General features: G+C 42.4%; 1 protein-coding gene across 6 annotated transcripts; it reads right to left on the reverse strand.

Moving 5' to 3' along the window:
- On the reverse strand, positions 1-27,513 carry cd99l2 (CD99 molecule-like 2). Of its 6 annotated transcripts, none has more exons than XM_079491620.1 (12): positions 27,248-27,513; positions 19,192-19,257; positions 18,986-19,036; positions 18,318-18,428; positions 16,953-17,054; positions 14,743-14,823; positions 13,098-13,154; positions 9,354-9,422; positions 8,416-8,472; positions 6,796-6,915; positions 5,843-5,908; positions 1-5,313 (listed from the first exon to the last, which is right to left on the reverse strand). In XM_079491620.1, exons 1-12 carry the CDS (start codon positions 27,300-27,302, stop codon positions 5,252-5,254), a joined length of 897 nt encoding a protein of 298 aa, XP_079347746.1. In that variant the 5' UTR covers positions 27,303-27,513; the 3' UTR covers positions 1-5,251. The 6 variants fall into 6 exon arrangements, with proteins under 6 accessions (XP_079347746.1, XP_079347747.1, XP_079347749.1 ...); XM_079491621.1 differs by lacking the exon at positions 27,248-27,513 and adding an exon at positions 20,767-20,902; XM_079491623.1 differs by lacking the exon at positions 16,953-17,054.

Consider the following 27,513-nt stretch of genomic DNA (forward strand, 5'->3'; position numbering starts at 1 on the left):
TCAGGGTTATGCATACTTCTCATATTAATGTAACGCTCATTCACTGGGGGTGGGGGTTAAAAACAGAACGTCTCACTGCAGTATTTACAAGCAAACACATCAATCAACTTTCTTGTCTGCAACCTCACTCAACAAAGCAATGCTTCTATTTGACACCCTAAGGCTAGCTACACCCAACAACAAGGCTTTATAATATTGCTACTCAATGATCATTCATGTCGCCATAAATTACGTCATTTACAAAAATAAAAAAATAAAAAGAACAATAATCTCAAGTATGACCGTACTTCAATGAACAGGCGGGTTAACGGTTGGCCTATAAAGGGGAACCCTGGGATATGACAAACAACACAGCTTTTGCTACCTTGTGAAGTGCTTTACCGTTATTTCGGTTGGTTTTCACCGACGCTTATTCATTAAGAAATGTGCTTTTAGCTCGTTGGGGTTTTGGTCTGATTAACAACAATACTCTTTAGCTCTTGTAAATAGTGTTAACCCAATCAGAAAATAAATATATATATACAGGGACCTATTAACAGGGAATGTTTATGAGCTTCTTTTGGGGTAACTTTGTTGATTTTCATCCTAAATTCCTTTGTTCTGATGTAAGATCAATTACTGGAAGCAACTACCCGATATGGTGACAGTTAGTTGTGAAGTGTGTGGTGTGCTGAAATGTACACCGACATGGAATATAGCTAATTTTGCGTCACTATATTACTATTATCCTCACGTCACTGATGGTGGTATTTTGGTTGAAATTATTGGATTATTGGATATTGGATTATCTGGCCAGCGCACGGTATGGAGACAACCTCCAACTCGAAAGCCATCGTGTACGACTTGTACGTGACTACATTCCTCACATGCGACCATTTGTAAACGTTGTTGCCGATTTCCTCGGCAACAGTTAGGCTAAAGTGGCATGTGACACATTGTCAATACGGCATATCTCAATTCATAATTGGAATAGAAAAATAGCGCTGCTACCTTTTTAGAAAATTAAAGCTAGTCCTTTTTCCTTGAATTCAGCGAAACTTGGTCGGTAGAGCGCGTGACTTTTTACACATTTGCGGTGTGGCTCTTAGGAGGCGGAGCCGTCTAGAAGAGGGGTGTGTCTATGTACGGTAGATAATTTCGCAAACCACTCCACCGATCAGGGCCAAATTTCTTGTGCAAGCCGCGAAGCTCACATAGGCCTATGCGTGCTTGTACGGCTGCTATTTTCACAATTTGTTCAGGGCAGAAAAAGTAATTGATAGAATAATTGAGTAGTGATTATACACATCCTCTTCATGTCTCGGTCTGATGACGTCATATCCCAGGGCTCACCCTCATTGGCCGGCGTTTTTACCCTCCTGTATGAGCAGCCTTCTAACGCTTCGTCTTAGACACCATCGCGCGGCGGTGTCGCTTGCCGAAAACATCTCGTATTCTCGGCAAGTGGCGCCGTACTACAGTAAAGTACAGAGAAAAGAACTAGGCCTATAACGCAGTGGCATCTTAACAGAATCAACAAAATAAAAGACAGTATAAATATTAGCATGTAGTAGTAGTAGTAGTAGTAGTAGTAATAGTAGTAGTAGTAGTAGTAATAGTAGTAGTAATAGTAGTAGTATCATCTTCATCACAAATCACTTTGAAAGCTCTACCCTCACCCTTACCAGTGCCTGGTACAACCCCAAAGCGCAATGCCTTAATGCAGAGAACAATGCTGTGCACTGTTCCCAATGGAATGCAAATAATTAGCATTAGCATGCTAAATTGCTATAACCACTTGAACCCTAGCATCTATATTCTGGGGGGAACTTTCACCGAAAATACCGGACGCACAAGCTCATCATGTGTCGCATTGCGTGCGACGTGTTGTGAGCTTGTACACCTGCTATCTTTGGTGAAGAGATTTGGTGTAACGCCACATATAACATTTACATACAACATTTGGTTGATTTGTTCGTGTATGTTTATTTGTTTGGGGGAGTGATATTTTCATTCCACGCCTTGGTAAAAATGTATACACCGGTAATACCTTTTTTAAATTATCCATCTATATATAATTGTTATCAATTCTCTTCAATAGTAGTGTTACAACACTACTTGACTATTTTTTAGCGCAACAATGCTCTGCATTAAGAGGATTTGAGGAAATCCAGGCCACTTCTTAACAAACCCCTTCTGTCACCAAAAAGCAGCTCTTGGTTATTATAGGCAAAGTCCTTAATAAAACCAATGCCAGTTCTTTAGCTGGACACTATAAAAACACGGCTTCTACTTATACACAAAGTATTAAGTCGTTGCTGTCGGGCAGAAACCTTGTATCTCCATTTTTCAAGTTTGAATATTTAAATGTTATAATATTAATGCCTCACTTCATCATTCAAGAACGTGACACAAAAGTCATGAAAATATCCTACAATGCGTCACATTGCGATTGTGAGCATGTAGCTCGCTATTTCTGCTATTATAGAGATATTAAGTGAAACTGGTCTGTGGGTTTTATAGAACCAATGAAAAGTATCACGGTAACAAAAGCATTTTTCCATTTCCTGAAAAGTAACAGTTTTGGACATACAAGGCTTCCACCCAACAGTTACGGAGAATAACTTCTTTTTACCGAACTGCAGAATTCTCCCATTGAGGGCAAGGCAATTATATAAAACGGTATTAATGTTACAAAAGACTTCAGAAGGATTATACAAGAGAGACACAAAAGGGACATTGATTTTTTTCTTATTCTAAAACACCACATAAACTGAAGCTCGTGTTCGAAGATTTACACCCCCTGGGAGCCCACATTAATTATGTCCCCTAGAAACATACAGTGGGTTCCAGGGGGAACCTTTGTAAAAGAACAAATACTCAGTCTACATTACCAGGGACACCAGAGAAAGACTAACCAGGAAATACGGTTCAAGGAAGTTTGGTTCAGGCATTGAAGGGAACCTTTGCCAATTTTCTAAACTAAATCCCAGTGTTCTGGTGTGAGAAAATCTATAATATGATGTGGCAAAAAATAATCTCTACGTCTGTGTTTGCAGAAAAATGTTGATGTCACGAAACAATGGCATCAAACCAAGAGCGTGAATAATGTGTGGTCGCACTGTACATTTAATCCCATTTGACCGCAGGGGTTCATAGATCGGCCAATGTGCTGGAGGTAGTCTGTGACGAGTGCATGCGGTGACCACACAAAACCGACAACCGTGCATGCGATTAATTATTGCCACAATGACGGAGGAGTATGCGCTGGGTGAGAAACTACACAGCAGCCATATTGGAAAGAAATAGCTTCTTCCTCTTCCTTCACAAGATTTACCAAATATGTTAATCAAGGCTCTGTTCCATTTCATGTACAGTAGTAGTAGCACAGTGGTTCTCAAACCGTTTAATTGCAAGGATCCCATGACCCTGAGTCTGAGAGCGTACAAAGGGAACACAATGGACCCATAAGGGTCCTTTTTGTTCCATTTGTTCCACTCTTGAGTTTAACACCTTTTAAGGGGACATTTAGAACCCCCCTCAAGGTCTTTCCAGTGATCCAACATGCACAATAGCAGCACCATATGACTCTGTTTGACCATGAATGGAACAGAGCCTTCATTAGTATCATCGAATGGTAGGCATTATGGAAGAGGCCAATATCTCTCAGATAGCTGCTGTGCATAGAGCCTATTGAAATGAATGGCCCGATGATTCCCATCATAGCGTAGATTACGTAGGCCTACTGTACACGCATGACAACATCTCACAGAGAAACGCACAGAAGACATATAGCCTATAGGGTCCTTTTTTCCACCCTTCTCTTTTTGCCACTCGGTATTACAGAATTCCTCCAATCAGAACAATGCGCTTTAGGTTGAGAATGGGAAACGTTTCCCTTTAATTAACATTCAATTTGGATCATTGCACATTGACAATGATTCTTTCCTGTAGATAATTATAGGCACTGTCCAATCACTGCTTCCTTCTTTAAGGTGTCAAAGCAAATCCACCAATCAGGCTGAGACAAGGCTACTTCCATTGAAGTAGTGACCGTCAATCCAATTATTTTTTTCCCTCTCTCTATCTTTTTCTTTTTATATAAAGATTGCCAAAATGTGTAACACAGTGGTTCCCAAACATTTTCCGGATCAATTCCATGATAATCCATGCTTGTACTTGTACTTGAACCCTTCTTTTTGGACATTTGTGTAAACAGGCAGCGTTAGTGGTGTTTCAACAGTCTAATAAATAAAACAGACATACAAGTATCTATAATGTACATGTTCACTTGGCAGGCTTTCATAGTGTGGATTCACAGCAAAATCCCCAGCGCTCATTTACCTCCGCAAGTGAACCAAATGGACCCTTACGGGTCTCTGAGATTTGTTTTTAGTACAGTGTAGATTGGAGTCCTATAGAGATCAAATGGGAGTCGGTGGTTGTCTAATAATGCATATCACACTTGGGGGGGGTTCCTTCACGTTGAGAAGGCTTTGCTTCACTCGCTGAGTTAAATGAACACTGGGGATTTTGCGTTGCTGGGTAGAGTTCAAGAAGTGACCGGCTGGTCAACGGACATTCTAACAGGCAAGAGTTGTGTTATGTGGGGATACAGGAAAGAGAGGGAAGAACCTGGGAGGTCTGGGCATCTCATTGTGAAATTGGCTATGTACCCTTCAACAATAATTGAAATATTAGGCTTTATATCAAACCTTCAAGCATGTTTCAAATCATGTATACCTTTACATTATTTCAGGCCATTTTCCAAAGCATACGTTTAGTTCTTTATTTGTATTTTGCTTTTTCATATCGGGGCCAAAAGAGTCGCCAATTCCACATGGAGGTGCCCAGACAGCTGCAGGTATACCACACTCTTCCTGTTACTGTTATGTGGGGGATGTGTGAGGGGGTCAACAGCAGGTGGGCTCTGTCTAGAAGAGCCTTCAAAGCAGGCTAGAACCTCAGCTGGGTTCAGATTGTTGGTGGAGCCAGCGTCTGTTATCTCCACGGTTCAGTGAGCAACCAGGAGGTATGAATGTCCTTCACAAAGCGGTGCATGACCTTCATATTGACAGCATAGTGCGTGTGTGTGTGTGTGTGTGTGTGTGTGCAATGTGCACGTGTGTGTGCGCGTGTGTGTGTGTGTGTGTGTGCGTGTGCGTGCGTGTGTGTGTGTGTGTGTGTGTGTGTGTGTGTGTGTGTGTGTGTGTGTGTGTGTGTGTGTGTGTGTGTGCGTGTGTGTGTGCGTGTGCGTGTGTGTGCGTGTGTGTTAGACGGCGTTCTCTTCGCTGGGAGGCTCGGCGTTGGCGGGCTCCAACAGCGTCTGCTGAACTGTAAGAAAATATATAAGATAAGATTCAGACAGGAAAAGCACTCACGTCAGGATAGATTAACCGTTAGATTTTGGCGTAAAAAGCTCCACTTATGGGAGATGTTCTCTGAATTTTGTCTAAACAGCAAGCTAAGCGAAATCAGGGAACGTTAAGCAAAACCCCCCCATTGGTATACACAGGAACAGGCACATATTAGGCACAAGACAGTTAATGAGATCAACTTGAGTCACGCAAACATGCAACTTGAATGCATTTCAACATTAAAGCCAATAAGCCATAGAACATTGAATCAGACTAGAGCTATATGCAACATTGAATTCTAGTTTACTAGCATGAGAATTTCAGTTCGACATTCAGTTTGCAAGTTTGAGCAATACGACGACCCCAGAATCTGTCCTAATATGGACGACAGGCTTCAAGTGGCCAAATGAGGCAAGGTACACGGCATCATCGCAATCTTAAAACAAAAAGCGCTGGGGGAGGAGATCGCGACAGACAGACAGACAGACAGACAGACAGACGTTTACCTTGCGGTTCTGTAGCTACCACAGCTTCAGGGTTCTCAGCTTTCACCATGTCAGTGTTCAAGCTCTCTGGTGGAGGGACAACAAAACAATGCAACATCTCTAGGCAAGGAGAGGCAAGGCAGTTTTGTTTGTAGCACATTTCAACAACAAGGAAGTTCAATTTAATACTCTGTTACCAGTAAATGTCGGAATTGCAAATCTAAAAAGTAAAAATGTATGCAAAAAGCACCATATCAAGTTTTCAAATGTATACAAATCACAATGTCACAAATTCATTGCGATGTGATCATTGTAGATCGGCTATTTTCAAATGGCCGGAATGTATATTGTCGGGGCCGAAGTGGTTAATGTATGTTTTGTAATAATAATAATCAAAATCTGCAAAGTAACTAGTAATTAAAGTTCTCAAATAAATATAGTGAAATAAAAGCACAATGTAGTGGAGTAGAAGTATTGGAAATACCTCAAAGTTTTACTAAAGTACAGTACTTGAGTACTGGTACTGGTACACAGAACACTGCAGTAATGCAATACTAATCCTAATCATATTGATGTGTCCCAGTGTTAATTCAGTCGACTAATACTATGACGAAAAATGTTCGTCGACAACCTGTTTTCACTGACGAAAACTAAATGATAACTAAATGAAAACTAAGCTACGATGACTAAAACTAAGACTAAATATACTGACAATTTCGTCAACAAATAAAAAAAACTAGACTAAAATGTTAGGAAGAGACTAGTGGACAAGAGATCAGCTATTTTCAGCAAGTGTAAAATCAGCCATTATTATGACGACATCAAGGCCCCGCCAAAATAAATTTTAGTCGACTAAATCAACCGTAGATTTAGTCGACTGAAATCTTACGATGTTTAGTTGACTAAAACTAGACTAACACTAAGGCATTCCAGGTGACTAAAACTAAATAAAAACACTGATGTTGTGTCCTCACGCTGTATGCTGAAGCAGAACTTCTTCTTCTGGTAGGAGATGTAGCTGCTGACCGCGCCCACCAACGCCATGGCAACCGCACTCACAATCCCTGCGATGGTCCCCGTCTCTGCCATGTTGTCTGAAAACACACACACACACACACACATAACACGCACGCATGCGAGCACACACATACGCACGTGAGCACGCACCTAGGCACGCACATATAAGCATGCACGCACACACGTGCCGGTACATGGATGCAGGTTTATATGCATGCATGCACTAGTAATAATAATAATAATAATAATAATAATAATGTTGAATATTTAATTATATATATGAATGCACTAGACCGGCTTTTAGAGGCCATTTTTTCCATACCCCCTACTATAGACCTAAAGAAGGTCACAGTTAATTGCAACCGCAGGTCGCAGTTAACTATGGAATGTAGCATTTCCTGTCAGTGTGTGTGTTGGTTGGTTGGTCACCCCAGGCAAGCCCCCATAGGCCCATATGGTGCCCAGGTCATCGTGACATCATGTGACATCATCAGGGATATCGTAAATGCGACCTGCTGTCGCAGTTAAGCCCATATATGGAGATCCCTGATGTCATCAATATTGGCCAGCAACTATACATCTGACCTCAAACCTCAAACCCTTACTCTCCATATATGGATATATGTCAGTACCTGTTCTGACATTCCATATGTTGATCCTTCCCCATCCATCCTTCCTCTTCGATGTCTCCCTTTTGACTGATACCTGTCCATTCAAACTCTAGACGGGCCTGTCCCAAAGTTATTTGTGCAGCCGCGCCCGGTAGCCGGCAAAAACTAGAGGCCAGAAAATTAAGGCCCGGCCCTACCTGGGCCCTCATCAAACCCTGTACACTCAAGAGAATGTCCCTGCTACCACCCCTAGATCTTCATATACTGTATGGAGCTGACCTACCTGTTCTGACATTCCATATGTTGATCTGACCTCATCAAACCCTGTACACTCAAGACATTCTCCATACAGTATATGGCCAGTACAGAATTCATTCCATGTTGATCTGACCCCCCATGCCAAAGCGCCAGCGCTCGCCCAGCAGTCTGCCGGCAACGAGGCGGATGCGTGCACGCGACCTCGAGGTCGCTTCTCGTCCTCAGGCGTCTTACTGGTTTTGACAGTATTGTCCAATATTTATTTTCATTGTAAGCAATCTGACGTGCAAACATTACTTTAACTCGGTGTGCAAAATGGAACCAAACGGGTCCTATTTGTCAGTGTCCACAAAGGGCGTATAACTCTGTGAGTTCAAATGGAATCAAACTGACCCATCGTATACAGTATATACTGTACATTTGAGGCCGTAACAAGTTGTGAGTGCACACTTTGAGCACAGTTCAGTTCCTGTGACGCATGCAGAAGCGCCGCCTACGATTGTGCTCTGCGGCCGCGCCCTGCATTTTATTGAACCCAGCTCCGTGGTTTCCCTTTCTGTGATGCGCTGGAGAATATACACGGACAGCGCCGGACACGCGCCGGATCGCACTGCGACACACACGCGTGGCACGGAGAAACAACAACAACAGGACCGCGTGGCGTTAGACTCAAGCACACTGGAGACATGCAAGATTAAAGACACTTACCATAGTTCTCATCAGATTGGTCAATTGTATCACTACCACCTGCACCGGGCTGACCACCTGAAAACACAGTGACATTGTTTCTGGTCAAAACATCCACCAACAAAGTCTAAGCTGTCTCTTGGGTCAATTTATTTTACTCTCTTATTACTGCCTCCCTACTGCCTTATGCAGTCTCATTACTGACTTGTTACTGCCTTATTGTTGTGCTTTTTAAGTTATGCTGTGGTGCTATATTTGTTGTATAGTGAGTTGCTAATCAGTTTCAGGTGCTCATGCTACATACATGTACATACACACAAAGCCAGTCATAGAAGCGGATAGTGCCGCTTAAAAAGAAAAAAAAGGTAGTTGAGGTAGTTACGGGTAAAAAATATATAAAGTATACTAGTACCTACATAGAAAGTAGTACAAAAGTGCAGCCAAGTGAAAAGCTAGTCAAAGGCTGAAATTAAAAGACAAGTTTTAAACTTTCTCTTGGAGTTATCTAGGGAACTGGCTCGTTCCATAGCTTTGGAGTGTAAGTGATCCAGGCTGTCTCACAGATCTTTTCAATGCTTTTATTGAGAACACAATAGACCAACACAGTGGATGATGCAGTGTTCTGTTAAAGCTAACAGTGGAGTTAGCAATGGAGATCAGTCCTTGTCCATAATACGTTTTGCAGGTGAGGACAGTCAAATCCATCTGAAACTCTAATCCAGCTAAAACTGGATTAACATGTGCTCTGTCTCTCCACTCTCTCCTCTTGGTTTCGGTTCTGCAAAACCCAGCTTAAGCCCAGCTTCAGTCTGGCCTTATCCGCTCTCATCTCATCTGATTCCAGCTCATATTCTGTTCTTACTGTTTAATGAAAAGACATTGTATGCAAAAATGAATGAATGAATGAATGAATGAATGAATACTTAAATAAAATTAGTTAATTAGTTGTTGTTTTTTACCTTTGCCCTTGTCGGGTTTGTAGGTGTCGTCTTTGCCGACGTTCGTCAGGTCGTCGTCAGAAAAGGAACCTGAAAAGGGGGTATTAGCAGCAGTGAGCACGCACAGAAACTGGCAACCCAACCACCCACACACGCACGCACACACGCACACACGCACGCACGCACGCACGCACGCACGCACGCACGCACGCACGCGCGCGCGCGCGCTGTTCCACCATGCGAGACACGTGTGCTGTCGGGTTGTCAGCATTTCTCGGAGCCCTAGTTGTGCAGGGTTTCAGTCCACACGCATGTGAACTGAATTCAGAACAGCTGAGAGAGGAGCCCGGGCACAGAGAGAGAGAGAGAGGACAGAAAGGTTGCATCGCACTCAGGGAAGCACTACTAGGAGGCTCTTCAACCTATCTTCATATAATTGGTCCTCACTAATGTTCATGATAAAATAGCACCATTTGTTTCCTACTCGGTCTGTGTGTCATAGGAGGGGCTGTGGGCAGTTCAGAAACACGTCTTCCATAGTGACATCATCGATGGGTAATCCAAGCTAATAGAAACTCCAGACTTATTCCTGAAAATGCTATAATGGAAGCCACCGTTCTCGCGATAATAAAACTCTCAACAATGATGACACTCGAAGACAGGTTTCTGAACTGGCCACAACCCTCCTATGAAACACAGACAGGTTTCTGAACTGGCCACAACCCTCCTATGAAACACAGACAGGTTTCTGAACTGGCCACAGCCCTCCTATGAGACACAGACGAGTAGAAAAAGAAATTGCGCTAATTTACCATGAACATTAGTGAGGACCAATTATTAGGTTTATTATTAGATAGGTTGAAAAGTGGTGAAGTCGTCCTTTAACACTTGATTCATCATGAGTCGTGTCGTTTTTCGTAAATTAACGCCCTATACTTGATCGTACTACGGCGTCGCGCAAACGCATCAAAAATAGCAGATCTACAAGCTTGAAACGTGCCGTGAAACGACACGTTTTGAGCTTCTAGATCTGCTACTTTTGATACTTTGGAATTTGAAGCGTGAGAAAGAGGTAAAGGGATATAATTGACTAATGCTGCATTCACATGGAATCAGGCAAGCGGTAGACGGCAAACCAGACTTCATTTTAGTGGACGGGAGCAGGACGGTGAACGGAACAGGACAACACGGCAGTCGGAACCGGCGACGGTAACGGCAGACGGCATCAATATTAAAATATTTAATCTTTTTTACCGTTCCGTGCCGTGACCGGCGTCTAGCAGGTTTTTCCGTTTACCGCTTGGCTGATTCCATGTGAATGCAGCATAAATCGATCAGACTAGACTAACCAAATCCACCAGAACGCTACAAGGGTGGCGTACAAAAATACTGAGCTTTTTTTCATGAATTAATTAATAATAACTTGGCCCGCACTCCTTTTGTCATTTATGTATGTTTACATATTTGGGTTGCAAGTAAGGGGTTAAGTGGAACAGGAACACATCATCATCATCATCATCATCAATACACAACAAGCACCACAGAGGATGACATCATCAACACCAGCCACAGGAGATGACATCATCAACACCAGCCGCAGAAGATGACATCATCAACACCAGCCACAGGAGATGACATCATCAAAGACAGTCACCACACCAGCTAGAGTAGATTACATCATGTAACACACAAACACACACGCGCGCGTGCACATACAGTACATGCACACACATACGCCTTGCCTGTTAATGTGTAAACTAACACATACAAATTGCACGTACTGTACACACGCACGCGCACACACAGGTGTGTTACGTTAGGGACTCGTTTGTGTGTGAATGCACACCTCCCCAGCGGATAGTAACCATGGTAACAGAAGCACAGGGATCAGTAGGAAAGTCATGTGTTTCTTCTTCTTGGACACTGACACAAATTTCTGTTCTCTCCATTCTGACAGTTTGAGGAGAACCGCTGGGTTTAAAATGTGTGAGAGAGTGTGTCAGAGCCCAAGGCTGCTTCGGGTGGACAGAGAGGAGGAATATCAAGACATGATTGTAGAAAAGAGGAGCAAAGAGTTAAGCTTCAAAGGCTTACTTTGCACCGATTACCAACATAAATGCCATTGTTCTAACCCAGTTAGACCTGAGGCCGATTCTGCGAATGCCTTCTCGTGTTCAATTATTTTATTATATTATATACTGTATGTAAATCTAAAATGCTTTCCCAGAATTGAATGGGCAAATAAATGTATGACCAAACAAAAAAATTACCAAAAAAATGTACAGAATCTACCAAATGTTCGATGTCAGCGCTTTGCGACGTCAACATTTTGTGTAGAAATGCACAGAATAAATGTGTGTGTGTGTGTGTGTGTGTGTGTGTGTGTGTGTGTGTGTGTGTGTGTGTGTGTGTGTGTGTGTGTGTGTGTGTGTGTGTGTGTGTGTGTGTGTGTGTGTGTGTGTGTGTGTGTGTGTGTGTGTGTGTGTGTGTGTGTGTGTGTGTGTGTGTGTGTGTGTGTGTGTGTGTGTGCTGTTAGGGCGTGGTTTGGGCGTGTACCACACAGGCTCTAAAGCCTGACAGTGTAGTCCCCCTGGATTGATTTCAAGCCGCTGCGCGTCACCCTCCCCTAATCTTTCTTTTTGTCCTACTTTTTCTCTATTCTTTCTCCATATGCCGTGTGTATTTATTTTACACTGTATACCTCAAATAAGGGAAAAAAGAGAGAAGATAAAGACAATACATCAGAACAATGGGATTTAGGTTGAAACTCTGCAAAGTGTGCCTTTGATTTATTCTCCGTCCACATGCTTGCTGGAAATAAAACATGGACAAGGTAACAGCTTTGTAAATCACGTCAGGTTCAGCTGTCACACTACAGGGAATAAATTAGGTTTTTAGTGGAGCCAAGAAGCACACAAAGACCCGCCACCATGCACCAACCAACCAGCCCCTCAGAGCAGCTAAACGATGCAGAGTGCACACTCTCACAACAAAGGAGTGCATTTTCACTCCAGTCCTGGTAACCCCCAGCATAGCTAGGGGGAGCTGAGGGTAGGACCGCAACCACACACCCCTCGTGTGTCCCAGCCAATACCCAGGAAGCTATCTGATCTGACTGTCACGTTATTCATACCGTTGCTGTGTCGGGCAGAAACCTCTTATGTCCATATTTTAATTTCTTGTGGGGGGTTTTTCCGTCAAAATAACGGCCTACTTGATCATACTACAGTGCCACACATAAACATCAAAAGTAGCACCTGCACAAGCTCGAAACACAGTGGGTTTGAGCTTTAGGATCTGCTACTTTTGCAATTTTTTTATTCGAAACCTTGAAAAGTAACGGTTTTGGACATAATAAGCGGTTTCCACCCGACAGAGATGATACGATGGAACTGGCTGGATCGATATGCGACACGTTGTCGAGCTGGTAGATCTGCTACTAGTTTGGGTCCCAGGAAGACAGCTAGCTTATTTTCTCCTTTGAGCCGAAGAGCAAAGACATTTCGGCAACCACTGCCCTAGAAATACTAATAGGATCCCATTTGAGCCAAAAGGTTGCTTTCTGACAAGCCCCTTGTTGGCCAAAATGTACATTTGTTTTGGGTTGTTTTCATTTTTTTAACCAAAAGCTACACCAACTTGTGAAAAGGGGATACCTGCACCGTATGTTGTGAGAGAGTGGACAGAAGTGGACATGCAGTAAGAACGTCAGTAAGAACGGCCGTTAAGAACAGCGGTCAGAGGTTGAGGGCTTCTTCGTCTTACCCCCACTTTCTCTCGTGTTGGGGGGTCCGTCCCCCCGCGTACCACCAGCCTCTTTGTCTGGTAAATCATATGAAATGACGTCAACACCTACAGGGCGTGTCACAGGAGCCTGCACTCTCTGCTGCTGCAGATGGCCATTGTCAGTGATGGAAAATAACTGGGTACATTTTAATTTTAATCAAGCTGGTCCTCACTAATGCTCATTATAATGTGGTACCATTTTTGTCCACTCGGCCTGTGTCTCAGAGCAGGTTTCTGAACTGTCTACAGTTCAGAAACCTGCCTACCAGTGACGTCATCGGTGGGCAGTGTGGCAGGATCTAGGTCAAGGGTGCTTGACGATGGAGAGGGCTCCACTCACTCCAGAGGGCCACATTGCAGATTACTGTCGTAGCAAAAATAGCCGATCTACAAGATCAGCTATTTCTGCTATATTTGAATTGAAATCCTGATTTTTTTTGTGCTGTTTTTGAATTGGAATACTGAAAAGTGACATTTTTATTTAATTTCAAATGCATTTAGTTATCGTTATGTTAACTTTGTGAACTGAATACAAATACATTGGACAAACATTTGAATACTAGAAATTAGCTGAAATCAATAATATATCAATGTTCGGAGTGTTACAGGCGCTAGCAGAACAGAGTTGTGAACCTTAATCAATATATAAAAATCACACCCGTGTGAACTGAGTGGTGTAAGGTCTTATATAGACTGATCAGCTGTGGTCTGACGTAATGTCTGACGTAATGAAATCACACCCGTGTGAACTGGGTGACCATTTTTTGGTACGAACAGACAGACAGACAGACAAACTTTTGTTAGTTTGTCTGTCTGTGGTTTACACCACTCAAAAAGAGGGAGCTCCTCCAACTTCTGGCTTTCATGTGTGAAGCCAAGTCTATGGACTTGTCATGTTTGTCTTAGTCATGCCCCCCTTTGACATCATGTGGCAGCCGCAGTACTGGTCGCCCCTCACTTGACTTTGAGTAATTTTTAATAAAGAGAGAACTTTCCAGGAATAGAAAGCCTGTCGTTTCTATTTGCTTGGATTCCCCCATTGACGATCCCCTACTGTGGATGCAGACAGGTTTCTGAACTGTCCACAGCCCTGCTCTGAGACACAGGCCGAGTAGACAAAAATGGTACCATATTATAATGAGCATTAGTGAGGAATTATATGAAGAAAAGGTTGAAAATGTCTGACTTGGTCCTTTAAAAGGATCCCTGGCTAATAAGCTTATATGCCTACATTATTATTACAAAAAGAAAATTAAAAACACGTTAAATATTTTCTTTATTTTAGGAGTAGTTCATATTTTACTAAATGGGAACAACAGCCGTCGCAAGTTGATGATGTCTTTTTAAAGTACAGTTTTAATGCTCACAGTAAGCAGTATTACGTTTAGTAATGTTTATGTTAAGTACGATTATGTATTGCTGTATACCACACATGGCCAAATGACATCATCAACCTGCGACGGACGTTGAGTAAAAGATGAGCTCTTTCTAAAATAAAGAAAACATTGAAGGTGTTTTTGATTTTTTTCTTTTGTAATTATAGAGGGCAATTCCAGTGCATTAAGGCATATATGAGGCTTATTAAGCCAGGCATTCTTTTAAATAGTCATTTTGTTCCACCGACCTCCCTGTCCTTTGTTCTTGTCCTTTCCTCCTACATCGTTGTTTGGGTCCAGAGCATCGGCCAGGTCAAAGTCGTCACTGGCTGTTAGAGGTCAAAACGTCAAAAACACTGTCGTCATTTCAGGAGCAAAAACACAAAAAAGGGGCTTCTCAAACAACCACCACATTGATATGGATTATAGGCCAGTGGTTCTCAAATGTTTTTGTCTCAGGTCACACCTGTAAATAAGGCAACCCTGAATTCTTATACTTACTTTATGGAACCTTACATTTATGTCATATTTTGGTAATCTGAATTTAAAGTGCCAGGATGAAAATAGTAATTTCCATTACTACATTTTTCAAAGAAATTAAGAAACAGCAGATACCGGTATGCAAGTTTACAACGCGTTACATCGCAACTGTGAGCTTGCAGATCTGCTATCTTCAAATGGTCTAAGTATGAAATTGCGTTATAGTGTTTAAAGTTATTTTGATGCTATATTAACTCATGACCCTCTGAACCCCCCCCCCACAAGGACCCCTGAGGGAACCCCGAACCCCACATTGAGAACCACATGTCTAGTAACTATGGTTGCCAAGACAACACGTGTCTATAGCATGGGGCATAGCAGTGGCGCCCATTTTGTGGTTCACAGATGGAGATTTCTGAAAATATTGATGTGAATTATTCAGGATCCTGGTGAATCATGGCCATAAAAAACATCTGATTCTGTGTCAAAACATATTTGAATATTTAATTGTTTAATATATACAATATTTAATTAATACCGTAAATACACTTTCCTTTGCCGTTTTAAAATGTGTTTTTGACACAGAATCATGAGGTCATGATTCACCAGGAGCCTGGATGGCTTAAAAATAATCAATAGGCCTATAAATATGTTCTGAAATCTCTATGTGAAAGATGAATGGGCTTTCTATATGTGGAACCACAAAATGGCCGCCACTGCTATGCTCTATATTTGTGTCAGATGTTCACAGGTGGTGGTGGATGGCTGTGGATTGAGATGATAACGTCCATTTGTAGCACCCCCGTGCCACAATCTAGCATCAGATTAATATGCAAAAACAAAAATGCATAAAAATACCTGCATTTGGGGTTAAATCTGGATGCTAGGGGGTGGTGACTGACTGCCACTTCCTGGGACTCCAAATATGGACATTTTCTAGACATACATAAGGAATATCTTTTTTTTGCCCTACTAAAAATACTAAATATATAGTGTGGCAAAAAAAATACCTTATGTATTCTGTGTTTTGATGTAAAACAAGTAATCTCCGCGACGTGAAACAATGCTTTTGATGTCATTGTTTGGCGACGCCAACTTTGCGACAACATGAGCAGGCATTGACCATTGGTGGAAACAGGATGGTGTCAAAGGTCGTGTCAAACCTAGACAGAGGATCTAAAATGTCTTCACAGAAGAGCAGGGAGACAAAACCACCCTGATTGCAAAAGTTACACTGTACTAACATACATACAACATACAGGATTTTATTCACGCAAAAAAGATTGCTTAAGGGACAGGTTTATTTTTAAAAAGTGTGCCCACGGAGAAAATGTATGTACCCTGGTATAAAATGCTTTGACTATTTTATGAATTCAAATTTGCATGACCCTCCATTGGACTCGCAGCGAAATCAGCTGACCTTCCCTTGGACTGAGATTAGAATGGCATACAGTTGGAGGCCATCGATATTGTCCTTTTCTTTTTGCTGAGGTTTGCGTGATCTGCGCAAAAGGACAGTTAACCCATTTTGGGCGGGAACCCCTTTTGGTGTTTTAAACATTGTTATAATTTAGCTATTGAAAAATAGCAGATCTACAAGCTCATAGCGCGCCACCGAGTGGCGCGCTACGAGCTTGTAGGTCTGCTATTTTTGAAAGATCGTGAAAATATTTATTTCAGAAAACTGGAGGATTTAGAAGGATTTTTTAAAATTTTGAGGTCAGGCCTAAATGGGTCAAATGATAAGGGACAATATCGGTGGCACCCAACTGTAACCCATAACAAAATCTACCTGTCCCTAAAACAGCTTTAAGTTACAAATGTGAGTACTTGTTCCACCAGTGGCTTTGACACAATGGAGGGGGCTGGGGTTCGGGCGCGTACTAGTAGCAGACATGATGAAAAGGACACAGGCGAATGAGACGAATGAGAGTCAATGGCAGCACAGCGGTTATTGTCTTTTTGAGCGGGTACCGACCAGGCAGGCGGGCTCTAGGGGGCGCTCTTGTGAGGATGGGGGACTTGGAGGAGGAGCGGGGCGGTAGCAGCTCTGGACGCAGGGAGGGGAAGACACTTTCATCTGGGAGTGAGGTTAGTCGGGAGTTAGCATACACACACACACAGACACAGACACACACAGTACACACACACACCTTTGTGTTACTATAAACCAGTGGTTTTCAACCTGTTTCATTTCAAGGCCCATTATTTATTCGGCATTTGAGCCACGGACCACTATTTGATGAGATTTAGCCTCTCAGACCCAAAACTAAAGAATATTTTGTTGTCGTTGGATAAGGTTTTGTCTACAATTCCATGCTTTTGGCAAACGTTTATCAAAATAAATAAAAGAAATCTACATTCTCAAATGTGTGTAGACTTCTTGTAAATTAAGTAATGCAGATGTTTAACAATAATGTAACTCTTGAGAGCGTAAAATGAAACCAAATGGACCCGTACAGGTCAATTTGGCTTCATTTTACGCTCTCAAGAGTGAAAGATCTATAAGTGTCCATTTGGTTACCAACTCTCCATCATTTAGCTGGGGACCACCTGGAACCCCCTCAAGGATCACTGGTGGTCCCCGGACCATTGGTTGAAAACCACTGCTATAAACTATAGGGTTTGGACGATAGTCGCTATTTGCGTTAGCGTTTATCGTGATAAAATACCGCTCACAACATATATACTACGATGAATTGGCTTTTGTTGCAAATTCGATACCACTTTAAAACGGAGCTATAAAGAGCGCATTTGGTACGCTCTTATATCACTCTCCACATATCGATTCGTCAAGAATAGCCAATCTACAAGAGGACTGCCCTTAAGTCAGTCCTCCCATTAATGGGAGGTCGGACCAATGCCACGCTACCATCTACAAGCCCACAACTCATTGCAACGCAAAGCGTTGTGAGCTTGTAAATTGGCAATTGCCCCCTCTCCCCGCCGGAATAATATTAGGGATGCTGGAGATTCAAGTGGCAAAAGTGGAATTTACAGTTTTACGTGACGCATAATTTTCAATTAAAAGTAAATTCAGAGCATGGGACAACCTCGAACCAATCAGCAACATCTGATGTTTCCCATAGCCGCGCCATTTGACTATGTCCCGATAACCCCACCCACACTGGAACGCAGCCAATGCCTTCCTCAAACCCAAGACGTAATTTCCACTTTCAATGAACAAAGCTTTTGAATACAGGGCCCTTTGCTCGTAACGGAGCATTTCTACATTGTGGTATTGCTACTTTTTTTATGTAATAGGGTTAAGGTTATATAAGTCTGTAAGTAAAAAGTCTGTCTATAAGTAAAACAATCAGAAGTGTTTTTAGCTTTCATGTACCTGGTTTGGGTTTGGGTTTGGCCGGGGCGCTGGTGGCCTTGGGAACCACTTTGGGAGGGGCTTTGGTGGTGGTGACATCATCATCATCAAAGGCGTCACTCAAGTCTAGATCTGCAGAAAACACAATGAATCATGAAATGAACACAATGTCGGTATTACAGGTATTATTAATGAACGGTATTACAGGGCTGCAACTCCATTATGTTCTTAATATTTATTCCATCGATTACTTTTTACACTTTTTGCAGATCTACAAGCCTATTTTTCTTTATTTTTAATGTTTTGACATTTAAAATGTATGGTATCTTCAAATGGTCTAAGTATGAAGAGACCTGAGGTCGATTCAAAAAATATCTTCTAAATCCAAACAGTTTTCTAAAAAATCACACCTGTGCGAACTGAGCGGTGCAGTGTGTGCGTGTATGTGTGTGTGTCATGCCATCCTCCCTGGCCTCTGTGTGTGCGTGCGTGCGTGCGTGCGTGCGTGCGTGCGTGCGTGCGTGCGTGCGTGCGTGCGTGCGTGCGTGCGCGTGACTCTAATTGGCGGAACGTTCTGTCACGAGCAGTTAATTTGTTAAATGGATTAGTTGAATTAAAGTTTGCACCACTATTGCACTATTATACCTGGTAAGCTAATATAATAAGACATACTAATCCAGTTACAGTACCTGCTCCAATGCCCCCTTGTGGTGCAGCTGGCTTTGACGGAGGCGTAGCTGCTACAGAGAGACAGAGGGAGACAGGGACACATCAACACCATGGATCCTTCAGCCAGTTTTCATTGCTCGGTGTGTGTGTGTGTGTGTGTGTGTGTGTGTGTGTGTGTGTGTGTGTGTGTGTGTGTGTGTGTGTGTGTGTGTGTGTGTGTTCTTACGTGGGTTAGTGGAGACATCTTCATCGATGGCGACAGCGTCAGCCAGATCAAAGTCCTGAGAGGCAGCTGCAGAGTGGGAGGAGAGAGAGAGAGAGAGAGAGAGAGAGAGAGAGAGAGAGAGAGAGAGAGAGAGAGAGAGAAAGAGATGAAGAGGGTATTGATATCAAAATAAAATCAGTGCAGACAGTATAGCAGGGGTTCTCAGCCTTTTCAGGCTGCGACTCCTCAGAATAGTCATATAGTTGAACTGGGGACACCAATCCCGACAAGCTCTTGGAATTGTAGCAGTTGAAGCGTTACATTTTGTTTAATCGGTTCCACCGATAAATTGCAGATCTACATTTAGATTCTATCTTTTATAGAATAGTTTGTTGATTATTTATGATGCAGTAATTTATTATTATTACTATTATTTCTAATTTTAGAGTCATAAAAAGGTCTTACAGAGTCCTTAAATTGTCACTTTAGAAATGTGCAGATACCCTGTATAAACTTATAGGCCATGCACCGGCCTGTTTGTTTACTGTTGTGTGAGAAAACAATGTAAATTGGACTAGATTTGAAGACTGCGTAGCATAATGAAAATGTAGTCTTCAGTAGTTCAAAAATGATCTCATCGTTGACCTTATACTGGGCACAGGAACGTGCCCAGGGTGCCGGCCCGGTTCCGGCGAGCCGCCCCACGTCCGAAATGGTCGAGAAATGCCAGAGTTACCGTGTGGGGGAATTAGCAGACAACACTCTCTCTCTCTCACACAAGTAAGAGTGTGGTATTCTCTCCCTCCCTCCCTCTCCCTCTCTCTGTCTCTCGCATTGCACACATGCAACACATTGTAATTAGCAGGCAACAGTGCAACACTCTCTCTCTCTCTCTGTTTCTAGCTCAACAGCGCCGCTTTGGCACCTGTTGGTAACCTAAACATACATACATACATACATACATACATACATACATACATACATACATACATACATACATACATACATACATACATACATACATACATACATACATACATACATACTAGATTAGCATTCTAGATTAGCTATTTTCAAATGGCAGAAAAGTATATAGGGCTGAAGTGATTCATGTATGTTTTGTAATAATAAATAATCAAAATCTTCAAAGTAACAAGTAGCCTAACTAAAGTTTTCAAATAATTGTAGTGGCGTAAAAGTATATTTGCCTCTGAGATGTAGTAAATGTAAGTAAAAGTATTGGAAATTCTAAATACTCAAGTAAAGTACAAATATCTCAACATTGAACTTAAGTACAGTACTTCATAATATCGCTTTAAAACAAACACATCCGTGCGACTGCGGGTCTTACTGTACAGACCTCGGCTACTGCAGTTTTCTCTCACACAAATTCAATTAGAGAGTTAAGAGTTCAGCACAACATAGATAGCCTACAGTGCACGGTGGACCCACTTCAACTAATGAACTAAAATGTTTATAAGATATAATGGCACGGTGGCCAAACGGTTCCAAGTACATTGCAGACAGTGACAGTAACAATACTGTAACTGTACTGTAGCCTACCTTATATACTTATACAATGAATTAACCACTCACCTAATGCCCCGGACGCAGTGGTTCCATGTTTAAAGTACTTCCAAAGTGTGTACATTGTTTTAAGTCAAAGATACATGCGTTTCATATGGTAAATATATGAACTTTGGCTAAAAGGGTTAATCCACCACCACCACTTCTTGTTTAATAAACTTGGCAGCTTGGCTACAACCGAAACAGACTTCCTCTTCCTCTTCAAAATAGAGCAGTAAATAGTATTTCGTAAGTGAACTTACAGGAAGACATTTGTAGCGCCCTGAGATAATGCTCTATGGGCCCACTGCCCATTGACATAGAAAAGTAGACACCTCATTCGCCGCTGCAATTCATTGGAGCGACCATTCACACACTGAGGCCCGGAAGTGCTCCCATATAGTTATATGGACATGAGTGTCATGGCGGCCTCCAGTCACGTGACTCACACGCGTCCTTTCCTTTCATTACGTTCCTTGGCACCAAAGCCGAAGCTTGACCTCAAGCCCCCAGAATGGCTGGCCATTGTGGCCAACGTTGAAGCGCTCGTCCCTACTGGTCAGAGCTGGGACTGCAGGGCGGGCCCGTGCATTCAACACGAGAAAACCCGGCCGTGCATCTGGGGTTTAACTTCCGCATTTTGGACACCGAATTGTGGTGTCCAAATAAAAAAAAATGCGGAAATAGAGCGTTCTTCCGGGCGCTTCAAAACACCACTGAGCAACTTTCATTGAAATGTCGCTCCGGTCCTCCCTCTATCCTTTAAAACTCTATGATTCGCCCCAGAGCCAGAAGAGGCGTCTGTCTATCTGTCTATGTCTATGCCGCTGCCTGGCTTGCAAAGTGCGACCAAGTAAAGGTCAGTGTCATCGTGACTGTGCAACGCTGTGTGATCATCACCCCCCTGATGGCCCACCCCTGGTGTTCATTCAATGTTATGTGCTAAAAAAGCATGGCTTTGCACCATGTCTTGAGTTTCTATAGCTTCTATACTTTTGATACCTTTGTGTGTCGCTGTAGGGGTGCGTTACGTTAGTCCGACGTCCCAATAATCCGACACCCATGGATCCGACTACCCACTATTCCGACCACAGAGCCCCATAACCCCATCCCTAAACCCTAACCCTAAAGGGTATAGTGGTTCTCAGACAGTATCAAATGAGCATGAGGTGGTGTCACAGTCACACACACATATAATCAAGAGCTTATCTCTCTCTCTCTCTCTCTCACACACGCACGCACGCACGCACGCACACAATCATAGAGCTTATGTATTTCATCACGTCACTACATGAATGCTTTAATAACACCCTGTGCGATCACCTCATCAGGGTTTCTGCTGTAGGGTTATTATGCTAACTAAGACTAAACAAAATAGCTAAAAAATAAAACGTAAAAAAACGTTTTAGTTACCCGAAATGAAAATAAAACCGATAAAACTGAAACTGAATTGCGTGTCTACGAAATGGACTAAAACCATTCATGATGTATATTATTGGTGTACTTTTATTTTGTTGTATCTAGTGTCTTTTGGTTTCCTCTGTTGCTATTGTTACCTGTGTGTTGTCTCAACTCCCTGTAATTACTAGTTTTCTCCACCTGTGTCCTGTTAAACCCTCAGACTCAGTTCCTTTTGTCCCGTTAGATTATAAGTGTTGATTCGACCTGTTCTACCTCTGACTAGTCTGTTCTGCATTTTGAGTCTCGATCACCATGACAAAAACTAACTACACCATAGACAAAATGTCCTTAGATGTTTTTTTCTCAAAACTCTTAAAAGATAGCAAAAATCTACATGCTCACAGGGCGTCGCCATGTGATGGGTTGTGAGCTTGTAGGTCTGCTATTTCTGCTATAATTCTGGGGTGCATGCTTTTCAACCTTAATCCGGTCGTTTTAACGCATCCTTCACCGTAATCCGGTCGGACCAATGCTATGTCGAACCAAAGTCTGCCTCCCATAATGGGGATATTGTTGACTAATGACCCCATATAAAATTAAGAAAAATAACCATATAAAGTAATTTATCCGACATTCATCCAGATCGGTAACGCCGTTACAGTTACTGACATTTGAATGGCTCGCGTTACTCGCGTTACCTTGTGTGAAAATAGCCGACAACATCAGAGGAATAAAGGTTTACTATGATCCGACTTCTACTCTCACACGTACGAGCCACATCTGTGACCCCGAAATAAAAAGGGAAACGAATGAAAAATGCTAAAAACTCGATGCTTAGGTTATTTGTACATGTACAAGATAGTTTTATGCATAACACTGCACAGCACAGCCTGATCATTCAAGAACTTTACTCTACTGACCCAAATCTACTCCCACAGGTCTCTCTCTCTCTCTTACACACACTGCACTGTTAGTATAACTTATTGGATGTTGCTTCACCATCCTGACATTCTGTGTAGGAGGATTACAGTATAGCAGTGAGCTGCTCACACTATAGTGTGTGTCAGAAAGAAAGTCACACAATTGTACAAAGTAGTAGTAACTGAATTTGTGTAGTGGAGGAAAGTAATGGAAACATTCAATTACTTGGGAGAATATAATGGCCCATCATAGCGGCTGGAATCGGTACATATAGGCGCTGGCACCGGACTCTGTCCTTTCCCGCTGGGCGAGGTTATGTTTAGGCATAGTTTCTGTAAGTTTAAGGTTAGGTTTCTGGGTTAAGGACTTCAGTGTTCTGTACCTTACAAATGTGTTTATGTTTAGTATAAGCAAGTACAAAGAGTCTGGGCAATTATGTTGTGTTTAGGCATAGTTTCTGTAAGGCTAAGGTTGGGGTAAAGGTAAGGCATATATGGATAATATGGTTAAGGTTAAGGTTAGGTTTAGGTATAGTTTTAGTGAGGCTTAGGGTTAAAGATAGGCATACAGTTGGAGGCCATCGATATTGTCCTTTTCTTTTTGCTGAGGTTTGCGTGATCTGCGCAAAAGGACAGTTAACCCATTTTGGGCGGGAACCCCTTTTGGTGTTTTAAACATTATGTTATAATTTAGCTATTGAAAAATAGCAGATCTACAAGCTCATAGCGCGCCACCGAGTGGCGCGCTACAAGCTTGTAGGTCTGCTATTTTTTTTAAATCGTGAAAATTTAGAAGGATTTTTTCAGGATTTAGAAGGATTTTTAAAAGTTTTGAGGTCAGGCCTAAATGGGTCAAATGATAAGGGACAATATCGGTGGCACCCAACTGTACAACCACGCCCAGTTGCCCACCTTGGAGAAACACCGACAAAAGAGGTAGTCTTGCTACAGTGCAACCAAAAAGTGTTTATTCACACGAAGCTTACAAAAACCAAATATCACTTCATCAGTCATGCATGATGAAGTGACCAAACAAAACGTTACAATGTCTATTCTGTCTAATTGTGTGGATGTTTGACCCTCACTTGTATAGCGATGCAAGTACACTCACACATGACGTGCTCTGTGCTATGACTATCTGTGCTGTTTACACTGTAGATGAGTCAAAACACAAGTAGTGCAGCCTTGAAAAATCTTGGCTAATTCTTTGCCAACTGTTGCCTACAAAGGCATACGCACGTCGCACGCATGCACGCACGTAGACAGGCGTAGGTAGATGAAACAGGGTGCGTTCACCTCACCTCATGTACGGACATTACCTCTCACGCACGCACGCACGCACGCACGCACGCACGCACGCACCACCACCACCACCACCAAAGTTGACGGTAAGAGTAGAAACCAGAGCATGGATCTCTGCCAGACTGGGTTGGCTACCCAGGGCCCCAAATGCTTGGGAAGTCAATCGTAGCCAAACTAAATAATAAATTAGTATTATTATTATTCCTCTCCACTCATCTGTGACATCATACAGTATGATATCACTCATGAATGACATCACTCATGACATCACTCATGTACAGTATGACATCAGTCATGACATCACTCATGACATCACTCATGTACAGTATGACATCAGTCATGACATCATTCATGCATGACATCATTTACGCATGCACTTCAGTAAATTACTGTCCGTCACGGAGACTGAGACCAAATCAAGAGATTCATTGAATAAGGCAATGTTGGTTCTCAATAAAGAAACGTGTGAAGATTTGGGAACACTTTTAATTGCACAAATCTTGTATGGGGTGCCATATGCACAAAATATTTTCAGATGGGGGTCCAAGGTCTTTCCTTCTGTCTGTCTGTCTGTCTGTCTGTCTGTCTGTCTGTCTGTCTGCGTTTCTCCGCCCTCACTCTCTCTTTCTTTCTCTCCCTCGCTCTGTCTCTCTCTCTCTATCGCTCTCTGTCTCGGTCTGCCCCCCTCCCTCCCTCTCTCTCTCTCTCTCTCTCTCCTCCAGATCTTGCAGTATACCATGCCTGCTTCACTCTGAATCAATTTTCTACCGTTCAGTTCTGATAATAGAAAGAGAAGACAGAAGCACAAAGAAGCACACACACAATAGAATACATTTAAAATAGACAGTTTGTGTGTGTGTGTGTGTGTGTGTGTGTGTGTGTGTGTGTGTGTGTGTGTGTGTGTGTGTGTGTGTGTGTGTGTGTGTGTGTGTGTGTGTGTGTGTGTGTGTGTGTGTGTGTGTGTGTGCCCATAGACTGCCACCCTCGGGGGGTGAATGGGCACCTGTCTCTAGAGGAGGAGAGGAGGGGTGTCTTTAATGAGACACTGTGTGTGTGTGTGTGTGTGTGTGTGTGCGTGTGTGTGTGTGTGTGTGTGTGTGTGTGTGTGTGTGTGTGTGTGTGTGTCTACATTATTGTTTGACATAATGTAATCAGCTACAAAATTGAGTCTCTCAAACATGTATTCACTGCAGCGCATTTCATGAATCCCAAAATACTTTTTTTCCCCATCGCAATCCATGCATTATTAACTGCAACGGCATTCGTCTTGAATCCACGTGGACACACACAAGGATATTATGATCAGTTTAAATACTCGTAACCTCTAATCTTATACTATCTACTAATCTTACTTCATTAAAACGGCCCTGAGTTGCATTGCAGATCTACAAACTCTGAACACACTCGATTGAATGAATGTTCCAGCCAGGAATAGGGATGCTGGGGTTCAAGTGCATGTCCCACATCCTCCATTAAGGGCGTATCTTTGTAGATCCAACAGGCGAAAATTCAACGATAAAATATTGCCGATCTCAAGCTGGTTTGGTGGTGTGATATGGGGGAAAGGAGGGGACCAGTAGGAATATCAGTGGTTCTCAAAGTGGGGTCCGGGGACCCCCTATAATACAGCATCCATGAGGTGGTTCCACGTGAGTCCCCAAGCAAAATGAGTTCATATAGCATCAAAATCTGTAAAAACAATTTAACCCATATGCGGCTATAAATCAAAGATTATTGAAAAAGAAAATCCATATTAATTTGGGGGGGGGGTCCCTGACATAAAATAAAATAATGTTTGAGAACCACTGACCAAGAACCATTCAAAGATATGGTTCTTTAAATAACCTTGATGCATAATACAGCTCCTACAGGGTAGCTCCCTGCATGGTACACCATGTTCCGTTACCGGCAAATGATGTGACCAGACTACTAAACCATCCTCACATCCATCCATCCATCCAGCCGAGAACCTTGCATTTAAATCCCTTTATCCACGCTTCCTTTTCTCCATCACTATATACTTCCATCCCTTTGTCTCATCCTGTATAGCCACAAACACACACCTTTTTATTGAACATTGAACATGAAAGCCATGCTTTATGGGGCTGGCCATGTGAATCAATAGTATGCCAATATTGTTCAATATTGTCTGGGATTTGGGATACAATAAGCTTGCAATATTATAATACATTTTCCTTCTTTGATAAACTGGATTATGGTAAAAGTATGCCATTTTCTGACATTATTATTTCCTTTAAATGACTTGCCTAATTTACTAGGCCTATTTATTATATGTATTTATTATTAATCTAATTATTGTGTGAATATATATTACAAACGCACTAATAGGCCTAGTCATCGCCACAGTATCGACATCGATAAAAAAATATTTGATGTGATCGATATTGCCCTGCCCTAAAACTGAAGGTTAATTGGTAAAAGAAAAAAATATATATATGGTTAATATGTCAAGACATTGTGATTAACTGCACACAAAACCCATGAACAGTGACAATTTACCATTTATAACTCTCTGAGTGTCCAAATGAAACCAAAAATCCATGCAATTCTCCCACAGTTTAAATTAACACTGATAAAAACGGGTTTTAAAGGGTGCATTAGATCAGGAGGTTTTCTATTTAAACAGCTGTGTGCGCCGCTGGGCTGTATTATAACAACACCTTATAACAGTGTGACTGACCGCACGCCATGCCGGCCCTTCTCTCTTTGCAACTATATAACCCCGGCCCGGCGTCAACACAAAACGCTGCCTGCTGGAAAACACCGGTGTCTGTCTGCCATCCCATAATATAGTCCCCCATGCAGCCATGATGCCATGCTGTGTGGAAGCCAACAAAAGAAGTAGACCCCGGCCGGTGCAGACTTACCTTTCACTGCCAACACAGACAGCACCAGCAACGCCACACACAATCTGCGCTCCATGCCTGAAAAAGAAGAGCAAGGGAAAAAGTCCACCCGGGCTTTCAGCAGAGAAAAGCAGCGTTATTTTAGGATAAATATTATTATAGGCAGGTGGATAATCTTTAGTTTGAGGCAAGGTTTTTTTTAAAGGTTTTTTCTTTAAAAAAAAGAAGACGTCTCTTTGGTTTAATCCTGTAGGCTAGTACGTTGAACCAGACAGCCGCAGTGAACG

Source organism: Electrona antarctica, assembly GCF_951216825.1.
Source record: "Electrona antarctica genome assembly, chromosome: 21".
In the NCBI taxonomy this organism is placed as follows: Eukaryota; Metazoa; Chordata; class Actinopteri; order Myctophiformes; family Myctophidae; genus Electrona; species Electrona antarctica.